This window comes from Pogona vitticeps, chromosome 6 (assembly GCF_051106095.1).
Source record: "Pogona vitticeps strain Pit_001003342236 chromosome 6, PviZW2.1, whole genome shotgun sequence".
In the NCBI taxonomy this organism is placed as follows: Eukaryota; Metazoa; Chordata; class Lepidosauria; order Squamata; family Agamidae; genus Pogona; species Pogona vitticeps.
Window position 1 is genome coordinate 121,918,560 of NC_135788.1, and position 16,330 is coordinate 121,934,889.

At 58.4% G+C, this 16,330-nt stretch overlaps 1 protein-coding gene and 1 long non-coding RNA gene across 2 annotated transcripts; both read left to right on the forward strand.

Annotated features, from left to right (window-relative positions):
- The first annotated feature begins 1,212 nt into the window (after positions 1–1,212).
- LOC140708105 (uncharacterized) lies at positions 1,213–2,788 on the forward strand. The gene is made up of 3 exons (XR_012088243.2): positions 1,213–1,358; positions 1,772–1,895; positions 2,195–2,788. It is a non-coding gene; the product is annotated as an uncharacterized LOC140708105 (long non-coding RNA).
- Positions 2,789–7,662: 4,874 nt separating this feature from the next.
- On the forward strand, positions 7,663–15,552 carry TRIM56 (tripartite motif containing 56). The gene is given in 3 exon segments (XM_020790491.3): positions 7,663–7,793; positions 8,554–9,442; positions 9,444–15,552. Coding segments are annotated over 2 exon segments (2,157 nt in total). The 5' UTR covers positions 7,663–7,793; positions 8,554–8,599; the 3' UTR covers positions 10,758–15,552.
- Positions 15,553–16,330: the final 778 nt, after the last annotated feature.

Consider the following 16,330-nt stretch of genomic DNA (forward strand, 5'->3'; position numbering starts at 1 on the left):
TGTGCAGCACTTTTGGCTAGTCAGGCAAAGTGGCCATTGAAGCCCAGGTGGTCATTGTTAAAGTCTGGGTAATGCTTGGGGGGGGGGAAGAAAGGTCGGGAAGCCCCCCCCCATTCACCTCCTCTTCCTTTGATCCTGCAGTCCGGGCAGCATCCTGGTGCACCACAGAGTCCACGTGATGCTGCCTCTCAGTGCCAGAGTCAGAGAAGGGCTGCAGAATGTGTCTTCCCGGCTCGCGAGGCTGTTGTCGGTGGCAGCCCAAGAGCAGACGTGTCAAGCCCGTCCCGGTGAGTCCCTGGCGGGGCGGCTCAGAGGAGAGGCAAAAGAGGAGCACCACCGCAGGGCCTGGGGGGGTGGGGTGGGGGGGCAGGACAATGTTTGAGGGGTGCTTCCGGAGGGTTAAGGTTTAACTTCTAAGTTTTAAATGGCCAGGCCACGGGACGGGAAGGGGTCGGCAGGCACAAGGGTGCCAGCAGGGAGACGTCCCGTGGCCCCTTTGAGGCTCTCTTTTGTGTGAGGCTTCGCTGGTCGTGATCCACTCCGTGGAGCACAATATTCAGACTGCAGATGTAGCCGTGCGCTGGACATGGCTTGGGGTTGGAGTCAACAGGATGGGGTGCAGAGGAGAAGAGGCCTCTTCAGGCTCGGCCTGAGGCTTCAAAGGGAGGAGGAACAACACCCGGAAGGTCTTGCACGTCAAGTCGTTGCAGGAGGCAGAATAATCAGCTCATCTCTCGCCTACTAGATGACGGCGTGTGCTAAAAAAAAGAGGGACAGGCCTGGCCTATGTGTCAAGGAGTGGGTGAGCCCTTGAAGGCATGGATGAAGACAGGCTCATCTGCCAACTACTTGTTGTTTGTGCCTGTCCTTCACGCTCGCCTTTGTCTGTCGGCTGGCGAGGAGCCGATTGCGGAAAGTATGAACCACGGAGCAAAATCCCTCCGAGTGGCATCGTAGCCCCGTTCCTGCTCATAGTGCCTTGGTCTGGGTTTCTGTTTCCTCAGCTGCTTTGTGCTTTGAGGCTTCGTCCATCAAAATGACAGGGAGTGACATCAGATTTGATGAGAAAGGTGAGTGTTGGGGGGCGGGGGGGCAGGGTGAGCCTCTCCCCCTCAACCCCCTACTCATCCCTCCCCACAGCACTGGCTGGCCTCTTTCCACACCCAACTGACCCCTGCTTCTTTCTTCCCACCAGAAATCTGCCGAGGGCCTGTCCCCGATGCGTTCAGGCCCTACTTCTCAGGCAGACCCACAGAGGGTGGCTTTGAGTGCATCACCCAGTGTGCCAAGGGCCACCCGGCCACCCTGGACTGCAAGCACGGGCAATGCCAGGTGCCCCGCCTTGGCCCCCAGTGCCAGTAAGCACCCACCAGCATGGAAGGGGCAGGCCACCTGCCTGGCTGCCCGCCTGCCGCCCGCCCAGGACCCCAGGGAGCTGCTTTCTGTACTTTCCTCCTTGCCTGGAGGGCCTGCGGTTTGGCCGGCTCGGCTCCCACCGCTTGCCTCCTCCAGCCACTGCCTGGTCCTTGCGTGGTTTGGCCTCCCCTCCTGGCGACTGCTCTTTGGCTAAGCGGTGACGTTGCCTTGGGTGGCAGATGGGGGTGGGGGGGTGGGGGGCCAGTGGCCTGGTCCTGCAGCTATCAGCACCTCCTGCTCTTTTTAATGGCTGCTTTTCAGTGAATGGTCAGAGAAAGGGCAGCCTGGAGGGGGAGGGGGGTTGGGTTTCCTGACAGGAAGCAGCCCCCCAGCGCAGATTGTTTCTCTCCCGCAGTTGCCCCAAGACAGACAAGTCCTGGTTCCTGGGGGACCCATGCAGCCTCCACATCAGCAAGGTGGGGCTGAGCATCGGCCTCCCCCTCGCCGTCACCCTTGCTGCGGCCATCATCCTTGCTGTGGTAAGCAAGCATTGCCGAGGGTTGTGTGCGTGTGTGAACCTTCGAGAAAGGGAAAAGGGGGAGGAAAAAGGCAGAAGAATGCGGGAGAGAGAGTGTGTGTGTGTGTGCGCGTGTTTCTTGAGCCCCTCCCATGTGGCAGGAGAGGCTTTGTGGAAGGTGCCGAGCCTCCGTGTGGACAAGGATGAGGGGCGAGGAGTGGGCCAGGAGGGTGCTTCTAGGCACCTGAATCCCCCCCCCCCAGTATGAACCCTCCAACTTCTCTAGCCTGCTTTTCTCACCCCACTTCTCCTTCCCTCCAGGTGCAAGCCCGGAAACCTCGGTCCTCCAAATGATGATTTGGGGAAGGACAGGGTGGAACCTGCCACCCCTCAGCCCCTCCTGTCCAAAGGAGGAAGAGGAGGAGAAGGAAGGAAGGAAGGAAGGAAGGAAGGAAGGAAGGAAGGAAGGAAGGAAGGAAGGAAGGAAGGAAGGAAGGAAGATTCGGAGGCCTGATCAGAGTGCCGGCAGGCCTTTTTTTTTTCCCCTGTCTCTTGTCCAAAGGGCAGCCATGCTTGAGCCCTTCCTGCCTGCCCCCTCCCCTCCTGCCCCCTCTGCCAGCCCCCTTCCCCAAAGCCTGCCCTCCGAGTCTCCTCCGTTCTCCCTCTTTGTCTCTTTTCTGAGCCTCTTCCAAAAGGCAGTTCCACCGGCCAGCCATCCTCTGCAGGTTATGGCCGGGAACAGGGGCCAGGGCTCCCAAGCGTTGTTACCTGGGCTGCCAGGAGCCTTTCGTGCCTCATTAAATGCCAGGCAGACCCACCCATTGTCTCAAGCGTCCTGGTGTCTCTGGGCAAGAGGGGACCTGCTCTCCCTCTTTCAGCCGCTCAGTGCCTCTGCGGGAGGCCAACTGGGGACCCCCTTGGAGAGGCAGGGGCCAAAGGTGCACTTACCTCTCAGGTGTCCTTCTGCCACAGTGCCCGCCCTCACAGCAATGGCTGTGGCAGAGGAATCCCCCCCCCCGATCCCCACCTCAGCTGGCCTGTCTTTTGGAGATGGGGAGGCTGGGCTGAAAGAACAGCAGGGCGGGGAGGAAACCGCAGATAGGAAAGCTGGGTGGGGGTTGGAGGGGGCAGGAGAGAAGGAGGTCTCTTGCAAGAGAATGACTCAGGGGAGGGGGCAGCCTAGGGGCCACTCTGATGCTGAAACAAGGCTGGCCACTCAAGGTGTGCCCCAAGGGTGGGCAACCCTCCTCGTCGGCAACAGGCAGGAGGGGCTGGGTGTCCCGTGGCTGGTCCATGGTGCTCTTGGCCAACTTTCTTGGCTTCATCCTGGATGGTGCTGGGCTGGGAACTTTGGAGACCAGTCTTGGTAGGCTCCTGGGCCCATAAAGACCGGAAGGAGAAGATTCCTCCAGGGTATCATACCTCTCCTCTACCCAGGAAGAAGAACCTTCTCTTGGGGCACAATGTTGGGGTGTGGGGAGAGGCAAAAGGGTGCCTTCTCTTCTTCCCCCCCCCCCCAAGATCCTCTTCTGGAGGCCTTGTTCCAGGGCCCACTGAGCAGATTGCAGGGAGTGAGAACCCCAGGGAGGTGGCCGTGGTTCAGGTGGGCGTGTCACGAGAAAGGTGGGCAAAAGCCACCACAAAGGGGAACACGCTGGCCTTGAAGGGCTGGGGGCTCATTGAAGTGAATACATGCAGATCGCCATAATAAGAGTTCTGTCCCCCCCCCCGAGGAGAATGACGGGGCATAAGCTGGGATATCCATTAAATTAATACAGTTTAGTATTTTAGTAGCACAGGATTTTAAAAAGGGGGGCAATCTGGTCCCAATCCAGGCCATGGCCACGCTAGCCTTGGGGTGCGTGTGCGTCTGTCACATTCCCGGGGGGTACAACAGCCGAAGTCTGATAAACCAGTCCAGGGTCAAGAAGACCAAGAATGCAAAGCCAATGTCCATAAATCAACTCACAGAAGGAAGTCCAGTGTCAAAGTCCAGAGTCCGATACACAGCGTAGTCCAGGGTCAGAGTCCAGAGTCAGGAACACGGTTCAAGAAGCATGGATGCAAGCCAAGGTTTTGACTCCTTGCTTCCACAGAATTTCTGGCTTCACTGGGAGCTGTTTTATAGTAAAACAGCTCCTTGAGTTGCTGGAAAGCTTTCTATCCTGTTAATACTCAGGACTAGATGAACGTAGGTTTCTGTGGACAGCCTTCGAGCGATCCTCTGATCTCCTTGACCTAAGTCTTTCCCGAAGCCTGGCCCGAAGCTTGTCTGCTGTGGAAGGAGAATCTGGAGGCGGTTCAGGTGTTTCTGATCTCTCAGCATTCTCTTCAGCCACAGTTAACCCTTCAGGTTCCAGGTCTTCGGAAGCACTCATGACAGCGTATGCGTGTGGCCCCTAATGATGCAGCAGTTGGCTGACGGGGAAAGGGGGGGCATCCTGTCTGGGGTGGGGTCCTGCTGGGGCTGGGGCAAGGCCTTTCCGCCTTGGGGCAAACGCTTGCCTCTGGATCCAGAACACCAGCTCCCCAGCAGGAGGGTGGCTCAGAGGGCCAAGGGAGGAATGTGGACGGAGGCCACCTAGGTCTGAATCTCTGGTCGGCTGTGCAAACACACTGGGGTCATGTGGCCCCTGGAGAGACTCCAAAGACCTTGAAGGAGCTACCAGGGAGGCCAGAAGCCAACCCCCCCGCTTGATGGCCTGTAACAAAGGGAACTAACTGCTTCATTGTGTTGTGAGTCTTCTGTTGCTGTGGTTGTTCTCGCGCCTCACTGGGAGATCCGGTGTGCCAGGGCAGGCCCCACGCAGTGAGTGAAAGAGGAAACCAGCCCAGCGTGACGCACCGAGCTGCCCTGTGATCAGTTTCGAGGGCTTTCCAAGGGGATCAAGCGCGACGAAAGGGCAGCTTTCCAGGGGTGAGCGAAAGGGACAGGAAACATGGCTGCCCTGGAGGGCAGCTCCCAGCCTCCCCCTTGGAGAGGGACGAGCGGCCAGGTGGCCCTGGGCTGTGGTGACCCGTGTGAACCCAAAGGACGTTTCACACTAGGGAACAGCAGCTTTGCCCCATGGCCCTAGGGTGAGCGTGCAGAGCCTGTCTTAGGGACAGAGGTGTTCTCTCTCTCTCTCTCTCTCTCTCTCTCTCTCTGTGTGTGTGTGTGTGTAGTTGCAGGCAGGTCCTTGGAAAGCTCCTGCCAAGAGGCCCCACTTTCTCCTTGCTTGGGTGGCCTAATTCATGGCTGCTTCTCCAAATGTCTTGGAGCCACTGCCTCCCACCTGCAGGAGGGAACTTGAATGGCTTCCCTGCAGAGCCTCCTCTAGAAGGCCACTTGCCCCCCAGGGCCCTTCTTGCCTGGCATCATCCGGGGAAGGGACCGTCTACCATGTCAGGCTTCTGGTCTGTCCAGCTGCAGTCTCCTATGGGGGAGGCCGAGGGAAACTAGGGTCCACTTTGAGTACCCTGGCCCCCACCTGAGAAAAAGAGAGAGAGAGCCTAAAAGGCCCTCCCCACCCCTTCATGCATGCACACAGACACGCACACGCACGCACGCACACACACACAGAAGCAAGGCCCTCCGGCTACCCTGGTGGAGGACCCATTCTGGCGACAGCCGAGCCTGTGAGCTGTGCACTGAGCCGAGGAGGACAGTGCACTCCGGAGCCTGTGTACATGGGTCGCACTCCAGCCCTGACTCTGGCAGCAGAGTTCAGTCCTGGGACAGGCAAGGCAGTGAAAAACACCCCAGGGGCCTTCCCTCCCATGCCGAGTGGCGACTCCGTCTGCCTGGATCCAGCCCGCCCCCCCCCCCCGCCGGCGGCCCGAGGAGGTCTTGGCACCCCTCGTTGGGGGTTCCTTTCTCTCCACTGGCCTCGTTCTGCGTTTCAGTTCCTGTCTGGCCACATTTTGCTTCCTCGTGCTTTCTGACTTCAACCCGTGCTTTCCATACCAGGGCGTGACTTTTCTACCAAGCGTGGCCACAGGTGGGATGGGTGTGGGTGTGTGTACGGTTGTGCTGATTTCTCAAAGGTTGTGTAGAGGCCTTGACCTCAGGTAAAAAGCTGCACTCTGGGAGGGTCAGAGCAAGACTCCTGCTGGCAGGGGGTCCCTTCCTATTACGGTCCACCCACGACGGGCCATCGCTATATTAGACACATTTAGTGTAGGCTGTGTCAGGGATGTTACGTCTCCATGCGTGGTGTGTGTGTGTGTGGGGGGGGGCATCAGCCCAGAAAGAAACCACCTGCCAGAAGCGTATTGTCCCAAGACTAGCTTGCCTTATCCAGGTGAGAGCGTCTTCACCTGCTCAGCGAAGGTGTCCGATCCCCTGGGAATGGGACAGCTTCCACCCAGCCTCTCTGGGAGGGGGGTGTGTGGCTACTCCCTTGACCCGTCCCCTCTGACAGCTCCATCCCAGGCCAGCGAGGCTGCACAGGCTCGCCACTTACCCATGTCCAGGGTAGCTTTTCTGCTGTAGGAGGGAGGGAGGGAGGGAGGGCCTGGTCTTAGCAGGGACCCCTGAGCCCAGGTAGACTCTCCAGTCCACAAGGGCGTCTCCATGTTGCTTTTCACCAACACATATCCGGCTGAATCTGATCAACCACCTACTCAGGAGGGCTGCTGAGCTACCAAAGCTGAGTGGCTTTGGGTCTTCCTCCAGACTCAATGAAGGCGCCCCCACTGGAGCTCTGGCTGGTCCACGATGCTCGGAGAGCACCAGGGGCCCCCTGATGGAAGACCCAGCTTGTTCGTGCAGCTGCGCCAACTCCCCTTGGCCTCAGAGGAGCCCCGCAGGCCAGTGTTCCTCTGGTGAGCCGTGGGGGCCAAGGGGGTGCTCACGCCCCAGAGCTTCAGCACAAAGGGGATGGGGGCTAGTCCTTGTGGGCCCCAGCTCCCTCCCCACCTCTCACATGCCCGTGTGATGTGGTGGGCAGAACACTGGACTAGGACTCAGGAACTGGGTTCAAATCCCCATTTATTTCCCTTGAAACTGGCAGGAGGTGGCAATGATAAACCGTTTCTTGAATGTCTCACCATATTTGTAGCCAAGGAATTTCACAGGCACACAAGGAAAAGGGAAGTGCAGCTGTTTTCTCCAGGGCCGCCCGCCTGAGGGCCTTACCCAGAATGGAGAAGAAGGGCCGCCGCTGGAAGAAAAATCCTCCCCCTCCGCATGTTGTGGCATCTGAAAGATGCACCGGCATTTCAAGGCATAAGCTGCCCTGACAGCCTCTGGAGGGAAGGGCAGGGATTTTCACAAGCCTCCCATATGTTCCTTGACCTTATGAACCAGTAGTTTCCAGAAGGTCCTTCTGTCATTCACAGTCCTACTCAGCTCTGGCACATTCAAGCCTGTGGTTTCCTTCATGTACTCAACCCATCTGGTATTGGGCCTTCCTCTTTTCCTACAGCATTATGGCTTCTTCTCCTGCGGTTCCGCCTTCTCACCACGGGTCCAAAGCAGGACTGCCTCCGTTTCGTCAATTTTGCTTCCAGAGGAAGCATTCCACTTACGACCACCTACTACGTAGGTGAGAGATTCAAAGGACTGTATGCTTTTCCCAATTTTTACCACCCCGAGGATCTTTCCCGTGGCTGCGCCCAGTCTCTGGAACTCCCTTCCACAGGAGACCAGACGGCCCCATGTCTGACTCTCCGGACAGCCGCGAGCCCGGTCCAAAGAGGTCTCCCGGGCTCCTCGGCTCTGGGAGACCGAGCCAGGCGTCTCCGTCCTCCGGTGCCCGCCCTTCCCTCTCCCGGGGCCAGTTTCGGTTTCGCTTCCTTCCGCCCCGCCAGCTGACCTACGTGCGCGAGCGGCGGCGCAGGTGACCGTCGACGGGCGGGAGGGGACGGCTCTCCGGGGCAGGCCGGGGACGGAGGAAGCGCCGCCGAGGGAGGCGGCGGCCCGGCGGCCAGAGCCCTGGTAAGGCGCGCCCACCGCCCCAGACTCCCCGGGAGCAGGGAGGGACCTCGGGCTGCGCTGCCCCGCTGCCGGGAGCGGGCCTGCCGGAGCACCCGGGCGAGCGGACGGGAGGGCGAGGGGACGGCTGACCCCCTTGCCGCCCAGCCTCTCCACCTTCCCCCCCCTCGGAACGCCCCATATCCCCTCCTCGTGGGTCGCCCCCTTCGTCCCCTCTCCCCACCCTACGTGTGAGCACGCCGGGGCCTGCCCGCGACCGAGAGGGGCACCTCCTCCTCTCCCCTCCCCTCCCCTCCCCTGCCCGGCCGTCCCCTCCCGCCCCGTCCCGTCCCGTCCCGCCCCGCCGCGCGCCAGGCCCGCCTCTGGCCCTGCCCGGAGGATCCGGGGAGCCGCAGCCAGAGGCCTCTTGGCCGCTGACCCCGCCCTTCGCGGCCCCGATCCAGCGGGGCCAGGCCAAAGCAGGGCTCCCTGGGCCAAGACCGAGGTCCACGGGCCGCGCGCACCAGGATCCCTCCCACCGCTTGCGCGCAAAGACGCCCTTCGGCACCCTGACTCGGAGCCCTGAGGGCCCTTGCGCCTCTCTCCCCCCCCCCCGGTGGGCTTGCTTGGACATTGCTCTGCCTCCCCGAGGGCTCTTTCTTTCGGGAGGCCTCCCCCCTCCGCCCGACCCAGCCTCCACCCGGCCCCCCTCACGGGCCTGTGGGGCTCCAACTACTTACTGGGTACCACCTCCAGGTTTCTCTCCCTCCTTCCTTCCCTGCAGGCGCCGGTTCCCACCAAGAACCGCCCGCCGCCCTTCAGCCCCACCGATGGCTGCCAAAGCCCCTTCCCTCGCGGAGGCGCTGACCAGCGGCTTCCTGACCTGCTCCATCTGCCTGGAGCGCCTCCGGCAGCCCAAGATCCTGCCCTGCCTGCACACCTATTGCCACCCTTGCTTGAAGAAGCTGGCGGCAGGGCGGAAGAAGGACCTGCAGTGCCCCGAGTGCCGCCAGTCGGTGCCTCTCCCGCCGGGCGGCGTGGACGGCCTGAAGACCAACTTCTTCATCAACGGGCTCCTGGACCTTGTCTGCCCTGCGGGGAAGGCACAGCCCACATGCAGCCCCTGCCGGCTCATCGGCCAAAGCGCTAACCGGGTGGCCGTTTCTCGATGCTTGGACTGTGCCGACGATCTGTGCCAGGCCTGCACCGGGGGCCACCACTGCTCCCGGCTCACACACGCTCACTGTGTGGTAGACATGGAGAGCTACCTCTCTGGGGAGTACAACGAGGAGATCCGGAAGCGGCAGGCCTCGCGGTGCAAGGAGCACGCCGGGGAGGAGCTGCGGTTCTTCTGCACCCCCTGTGCCGCCCCGCTGTGCCGAGAGTGCCGGCTGGGCCCCCACCTCCAGCACCCCTGCCTCTCCCTGGCCGAAGCGGCGGAGGCTCGCCGCCCCATCATCGCCGGCCTCCTGGTGGGCGTCGAGGAGACCGTGCAGCGCATCCAACGGGGACGGGCTAGCCTGGAGGAGGAGCTGAGGGTGCTTGAGGCCCATGGCGTTGCCGTCCGGGAAGCGGTGGAGCGCACCTGCTCCAGGGTGGTGGCGCAGCTGCTGGCCCAGCAGGAGGAAGTGCTGGCCCAGCTCTCGGAGGGCCTGGAAGAACGGAAGAAAGCTGCTGAAGGTCCTGCGCTCGGAGCTGGAGTTCCAGGAGCAAGTGGCCTCCAGCACGGTGGCCTTTGCCCAGAAGGTGCTCAGCCTGGGCCGGGAGCCAGAGATCGTTTCGCTGGAGCAGCTGATCTCGGAGAGGCTGCGACAGCTGCAGGACTTTTCCTGGGAGCCCCTGGCCATCCGGCTGCCCCAGCTGGAGATCTGCTCAGATTTGCAGAGCAGCCGGTCCCTCCTTCACCTTGCCTTCAGGGAGGGCAAGCAGGCCCTGAGGAGACCAGAGGAGGAGAAAGATCAGAAGGAGAAGGCGAGGGAGGGGAAGGAGAGAGAGGAGAGAGCCACAAACGGAGGAGCCCGGAAGCAGCAGCAGCCGGTGCCACTCCTGGGGCCTGAACCGCAGGCCCTCCCCAGTCCCTTTGTCACTTCCAGGGAAACCCTCGGCCCGGAGGGGCCACCAGGTGGGGGGCCAGGCAGCCGCGTGGAAGCCCCTCTTCCCCCTCCCAAGGGGACAGAAGCTCCCCCGCTGCTCCCCAAGCCCACCTTCTTGTGCAGCTTCTGGGCGAAGACTTCCACTGACAAGAAGCGCCCGCGGGTGACGGGCCTTTGTCCCTACGGCTGTGGGGAGATCCTGGTGGCCGATGAGCAGAACCGGAAGTTGAAGCGCTTTTCCTTGCAGGGGGACTTCAAGGGCACGGTCCCAGTGCCCAGCGAGGTGGCTCCCTTCAGTGTGGCTGCTGTGGGCAGCAAAGTGGCCTTCACAGCTGGCTCTCAGCTGTACCTCTTAAATGGAGAGGGGGCCCTCGTCTGGCAAAAGGCCCTTAAGCGGGGGCAAGCCAGCCACGCCCTGACAGCCGTTGGGGGAGACCGCCTGGCGGTGAGCGTTGCCAGGCACCTCGAGGTGTACAACCTGGAGGGGCGCCTGGTGGAGAGGATTGTGCCAGAGGGCACACAGGAGAGGTGCCTGGTCTTCCTGGCCAGCCGGAAACAAGGCTTCGTAGGCTCTGACTGGTACCGGCAGAGCGTGGTGCTCTTCGGTGGGGAAGGGGACCTCGTGGCTGAGTGCCGGAAGGAGCAGCTGAGCGAGTGCCAGCCAGGGGCTGTCTGTGTCGACGCCGTGGGAACAGTCTATGTGGTGTTGCGGGAACAGAACAAGGTGGTGGCTTTTTCTGAGAAAGGCGAGGTGCTGGGGCCCTTCCTCACGGCTGACAACAGCCTTGACCGGCCGCGGGTGGCCACAGTGGCTGGGGATGGGCGCTTCGTGGTGGCCCTGAGCAATGGGACGGTCCACGTCTTTAAGATCAGGTATCAGCGCAAGTCAAGATGAGCGGGATGGCAGAGGTGGGAGGGCGACAGGGAAGGGCCATGGATGGGGACGGGGGGGGGACTGCTGCAAACGGGGAAGCTTTGCGAAAGAGGAGTTGCTGCACCTGTCCAGCTCCCTCCACCCACACCGCCATCCCTGGCCTTGGCCCAAGGAAGGGGGTGGGAGCCTCTTGTGTTGACAGCCATCTGCTGAAGACAAGCTGCCGTGAGGGAGGAACCTTGGCATCTCAAGGGAGCGCTTCTGGGGGCTCCCTCTCCCCTGGATGTTTGGGGGGAGAGCCTCCCTCCTGCTTGGCCTGCAAGTCAAATCCCAATGTAGGAGTTCAGTGCTCAGGGACTGCCGGGGTGGGGGTGGGGGGTGGGTGAATAATCAGATAGCAAGGGCAAGATCGACTTTGAAATGTGGTCCTCACATTTTTTTAAACTGCCTTCAAAGCCTCAAACATGCCAGGAAACTGGGCCTCTGGCCTGCTGTTCCTGCTCTCAGGAAAGCCCATGGACCCAGGCAGGTGACCCAGACCTGCCCGGGATCCACTCCAAGTGCTCTTAACTTATACTCAGGGTTTTGCCAGTGTGTCCACTTGCCAGCTTTCAAAACAACCCAGCAGTGTCTGTCTGTCTCTGTCTCTCTCTCTGTGTGTCTCTGTGTGTGTGTGTGTGTGTGAGAGAGAGAGAGATAGAGAGGGAGGGAGGGAGGGAGAGATCCAGAGGACTGTCTTTGGGGCTTTGTGTATGCAAGGGAGTTATGACTTTCTCTTCCTCTGTTTACCCTGAGGGGGAATAAAGAGACACACACGCACCCCTTCTGTGGGTGGCGATTGTCCCGTTGGTGCCTTGTGCAATAATTGAGACAAATGCAGCTTGCTTTCTGTGGTTTTATGTTAATCTGAAATGTGATGCAACTGTTCCTTGCTTCTTTAAATATGCAGTTCTATTGCTCAGACTTTTCCAAAGAGGAGAAAGGCTGAAATAAACCAAAGAATCATAAGATAATGAAGTTCATCATCATCCTTTTAAGATTGCATAGCCTGAGTGGATCCCATGGAGATTTGGGGGGAGGCCTCTGAACCCTGATGTCCGATTCAAGAGCAACTGCGGGGGCTGCTCACAAAAGGGCCAGAGATGGGACAAAGCCCATGGATGGGGGGCAGGGCTGGCATCTTGCCAGGGGCCCCTCCAGTCACTGCACAGCCCAGTGGGATCCTGGCCTGTTGCTAACCGTCAAGGGCCAGGGCGGGGTCCGCCGTGGGGCAAGGCTGTTCTGGGGCCAGGAGTGCCCCATCTCTGCCTGGGCTTCTCAGCGTACCAGAGCTTCCGGTGAGACCCCACACACTGGAGCGGAGAGGCCTTCCCTTGCCTTGTGCAGCTGCAGACCCCGCGGGAAGGGGGCCTAGGCCTGTTCGCCCAGCGCATCTCAGGCTCACCGATGGATCTCATGCTGTCCTCTGGAGAGGGGCAGCAATGGCTCCTCCTGGGTAGGGAGGGAGAAAGGCCTTGGCTCCTAATTCTTCACAGGCAGCAGGTGATGACTGAAGCAGGTGCTGGTGCCGCAGCTCCACAGGTTGCTGATCCACTTCCAGGAGGAATTCAGGGTGCTGGTTTAAATCTATAAAGTCCTAAATGTCCTCGGTCCAAGACCGTGTCTCCTATTATGAGCCATCTCAAATATCAGGCCATTAAGGCGTTTCTCTTCTTCCCATCACCTTCATTTGGGCGCATTTGGTGGGGACACGGGGGAGGAGGGCCTTCTCTGTGGCTGTTCCCAGACTTTGGAACTCCCTCCCACAAGAGGCCAGACTGGCCCCATCTTTGCTGTCCTTCTTCAAGCAGGTGAAGACCTTTCTTTTCAGGCAGAATTTTCATTAGTGACAGACTATCTAGGAGAGGTTGTTAAATGAGATGTTTTTTCATTTTGTTGCTTTTGACTATGGTTTAGTAATGCTTTGCCTAACATTGTTAACATGTTTTTAATTCATTTAATATTCACATGACTCACTGTCCTTAGCTTTAATATTGTGTTTTAATGATGTAAGCCACCTTGGGTGGTTTCTTAGGAGAAAGGCAAGGTAAAATATTTTAAATAAAATAAAAGAAGATAGATAAAATCATTTTCTTCTCACCAGGGAAACTGCTGGGAAACTCCTGTGGCTGCCATAGGCCTTCCATGAAGTTCTTCATGGTGCGAACTTTTAGGCACTTTTAGGAAAGAGTCAAGACAGATTCACAGATAAGGAAGTGGGAGGGAGGGGGGAGGGAGGAGGCCCCTCTGTGATCCCCAGAAGCTTAGCAGAACCTCCATGGTCAAAGGCAGCCTGGCTCTCCATGCCACCTGCCTGGGGCCATGCTGGGGTGGGCCCAGTGGGCTGGCTGGCTTGCTTGCTTGTTTGCTTCCTCCCTCCCTCCCTTCCTTCCCAGCAGATCACCTGCAGATGAGGGAGCCCAACCAGATGGCTCCAGGGTGGTCTGATCCAGGAGCAGGGCTTTTTCAGGCATCTGCTCCACTGAAGGGCTGTCCTGGGATTTGGGACGTCCAGCTCTCTTACTCAGCAGATCTGCTTGAGGCCCCCAGGGAAACTCCCCCTCCCCCCTTTCCATGACACACACAGGGAGTGTGCACTTTTGGCCAACCGCACATTACACAACCCCTTGCGTAACTGAGTTCTCGCACATTCCAGGCCTGGCAATATGCTCATAGACAAAGAGGAGGGAGGCTGGCCTGGAATCCCTCAGCGGCTACCAAAAGCCCCTTTCTGGCCACTGATGCTCTGTCCTGGAAGCCCAGCCCTCCTGGCATAAAGCAGCCTTTCCCAGGAGTGGTTTGGCATCGCCTCCCTTCCAGCAGCCTCTGGGGAGGAGGGGAGCAAGGGCACCCAGAGCAGAGGCCTCAGGGGGTCCCTCCTGAGCAGCCTCTCCAGCTGCCCATAGTGAAGAGCACACAGATTTCCAGCTGTTTGGCATCTCCAGTGAGAAACCGCTGGAAGACTGGCCCTTCCTTGCATCGCCAGTAGATGGCGCTTAGGTCCGCCGGCAGCGGTGGCTGCGCTCAGCCGGAGCGGGCGCGCCTGGAAGCAGCCGCCGCCCCAACAGTGACTTCTGCCTCTGGTGCCAAGGTTTGTGGGCTCAGTCCCGCGAGACCTGTCCTTGCCCAGGGCAGTGCAGGAAGGAGACTGGCCCTGAATGCCCGAAGAAGGGGGCCCGAGGCGCTTGTTCAAAGCCTGAATGGGGCGAACTCCTCCCCTTTCCCCCAACCAAGAAAGAGGAAGCTCCCTGAGGCAGGGGCCCCAACCACAGAGGCACCCGACGGCTTGTTCCAGGAAAAAGGCTCAGAGGCGTGGGGGCCCAGAGGGTGCGGGGGCCACCCCTTTCCCCTGGCCATCAGCACCTCAGCAGAAAGCCCGGACTACCGGTCACCCTCAGATCCTCTCTGACTATGGCCACCTTGAGGGAGAAGAGTCTTCTTTTTGAGAGGTGGCCCCTTGATGTGAAGCTGCTTTTGTTGTTTAGTCGTTAAGTCCTGTCCGACTCTTCGTGACCCCGTGGAGCAGAGAGCACGCCAGGCCCTCCGGTCTTCCACTGCCTCCCAGAGTTGGGCCAAATTCATGTTGGCAGCTTCGATGACCCTGTCCGGCCATCTCGTCCTCCGTCGTCCCCTTCTCCTCTTGCCCTCACACTTTCCCAACATCAGGGTCTTTTCCAGGGAGTCTTCCCATCTCATCAGATGGCCAAAGTATTGGAGCCTCAGCTCCAGGATCTGTCCTTCCAGGGAGCACTCAGGGTTGGTCTCCTTCTGAACGGATAGGTTTGTTTGTTTGTTAAATTTATACCCCGCCCATCTAAACACAAGTCTACTCTGGGTGGCTAACAATAAAAATGGAATAAAAACAGTAATAATAAAATTAAAAGCAACAATAGTAATATTGTTCAAGGTTTGTTCTCTTTGCAGTCCAGGGGACTCTCAAGAGCCTCCTCCAGCACCACAAGTCAAAAGCATCAATTCTTCAGCAGTCCGCCTTCTTTATGGTTCAGCTCTCACATATATCGCTACTGGAAAAACCATAACTTATTCGGACTTTTGTTGGCAAGGTGATGTCTCTGCTTTTTAAGATGCTGTCGAGGTTTCTCATAGCTTTCCTCTCAAGAAGCAGGCATCTTTTAATTTTGTGGCTGCTGTCACCATCTGCAGTGATCATGGAGCCCAAGAAAGTAAAATCTGTCACTGTCTCCATATCTCCCCCTTCTGTCTGCAAGGAGGGGATGGGACCAGTGGCCATTGTTACATACAGCACTGATGTTACCTGTCTGTCATGGGTTTGGAGGGAAAGTTCCATCCTATGGGGAGTGGAAGGCGGGACATCAGGAGGAGGGGCTGTACTGTATATATATGTGGAGTTTGTGTGGAGAAGTTAGGAGAAGCTGGAGGAGAGCTGAGAAGAAGAAGCTGGAGTGGGAGTCTGTGTGTCAGACAGGGTACTACTGTGTGTCAGTCAGTACCAACCTGATAGGTTCAGGTGTCTTTAGGGGTAGCCAGAACTGATAGGTTCAGGGTCTGTGCTTTATGTAAAGGTGTTCTGTGTGAACCAAACTGGTGTCAACCTGATAGGTTCAGGTGTCTTTAGGGGTAGCCAGAACTGATAGGTTCAGGGTCTGTGCTTTATGTAAAGGTGTTCTGTGTGAACCAAACTGGTGTATGTGTGATTGAGACTAAGCCACGTTACTGTATCTTATTCACTTGATCATTTTATTTTTCCCTGTGTGTTATTTAAATAAACCTTATTCCTTTGTTTGTTAAAAATCCATTCCTGGTCTGTGTGACTCCTTACAGGGAATGGTTGGTGGCAGCTTAGTGAAACTGTGGCATATCCCAGTAGGTCTGGGGTTGTCACATTGATTGGTGTCCAGCGTGTGGGATACGACTGGTCCAGTTGTCCAGTGGTCCAGCAAAACCTTGGCAAGTGTGCCCAGAGCAAGGGGGGGTCTAGTCAGGGACAATCTGAGAGCGCGTAGGTAATCTTCTAGGCTTACCTCACGGGGAGGTAGGCTAGTGGAAGAACGTGTGACCTCAGATTGGTGGGACTAGATTAGGGAGCTCTGAGGCAACCTGTTTTGGCGGGAAAAGGCTGAGGCAAAGCTGAGTGAAGTAGCAGTGATCTAGCCTGTCTGCTGAGAGGCCTAGCAGAGGGGGTGGACTCTGGCTGGCAACAGTTGCAAGTTAGTGCTGAAAGAACAGCAGCAATCTATAGAAGGCTGGTTCTGAGGCAAAAGAGAAAAAAAAAGTGGTCGCTTTATTTTGAGGCTTGACTTTTGAAAGCAGCCTGTTCTGAGGGGGGATTATGCCCTTGACTCGAAGCCAGATGGCAGAAATGGGTGAAGCGAGGGAACCCCAGGTAGATCAAGGTTCTGAGGATGAATTTGGCTCAGTGCAGGAGGACAGCACGGGAGAACAGAACCCAGAACTCAGAAAAATGCTCATAGCCCAACAGCATGAACTGAGGATGAGGCAATTTGAGATGGAGGAAAGGGAAAGAGAGAAACAGAGACATTTCGAATTAGAGAGAGAGAGAATGGAAAAGGAAG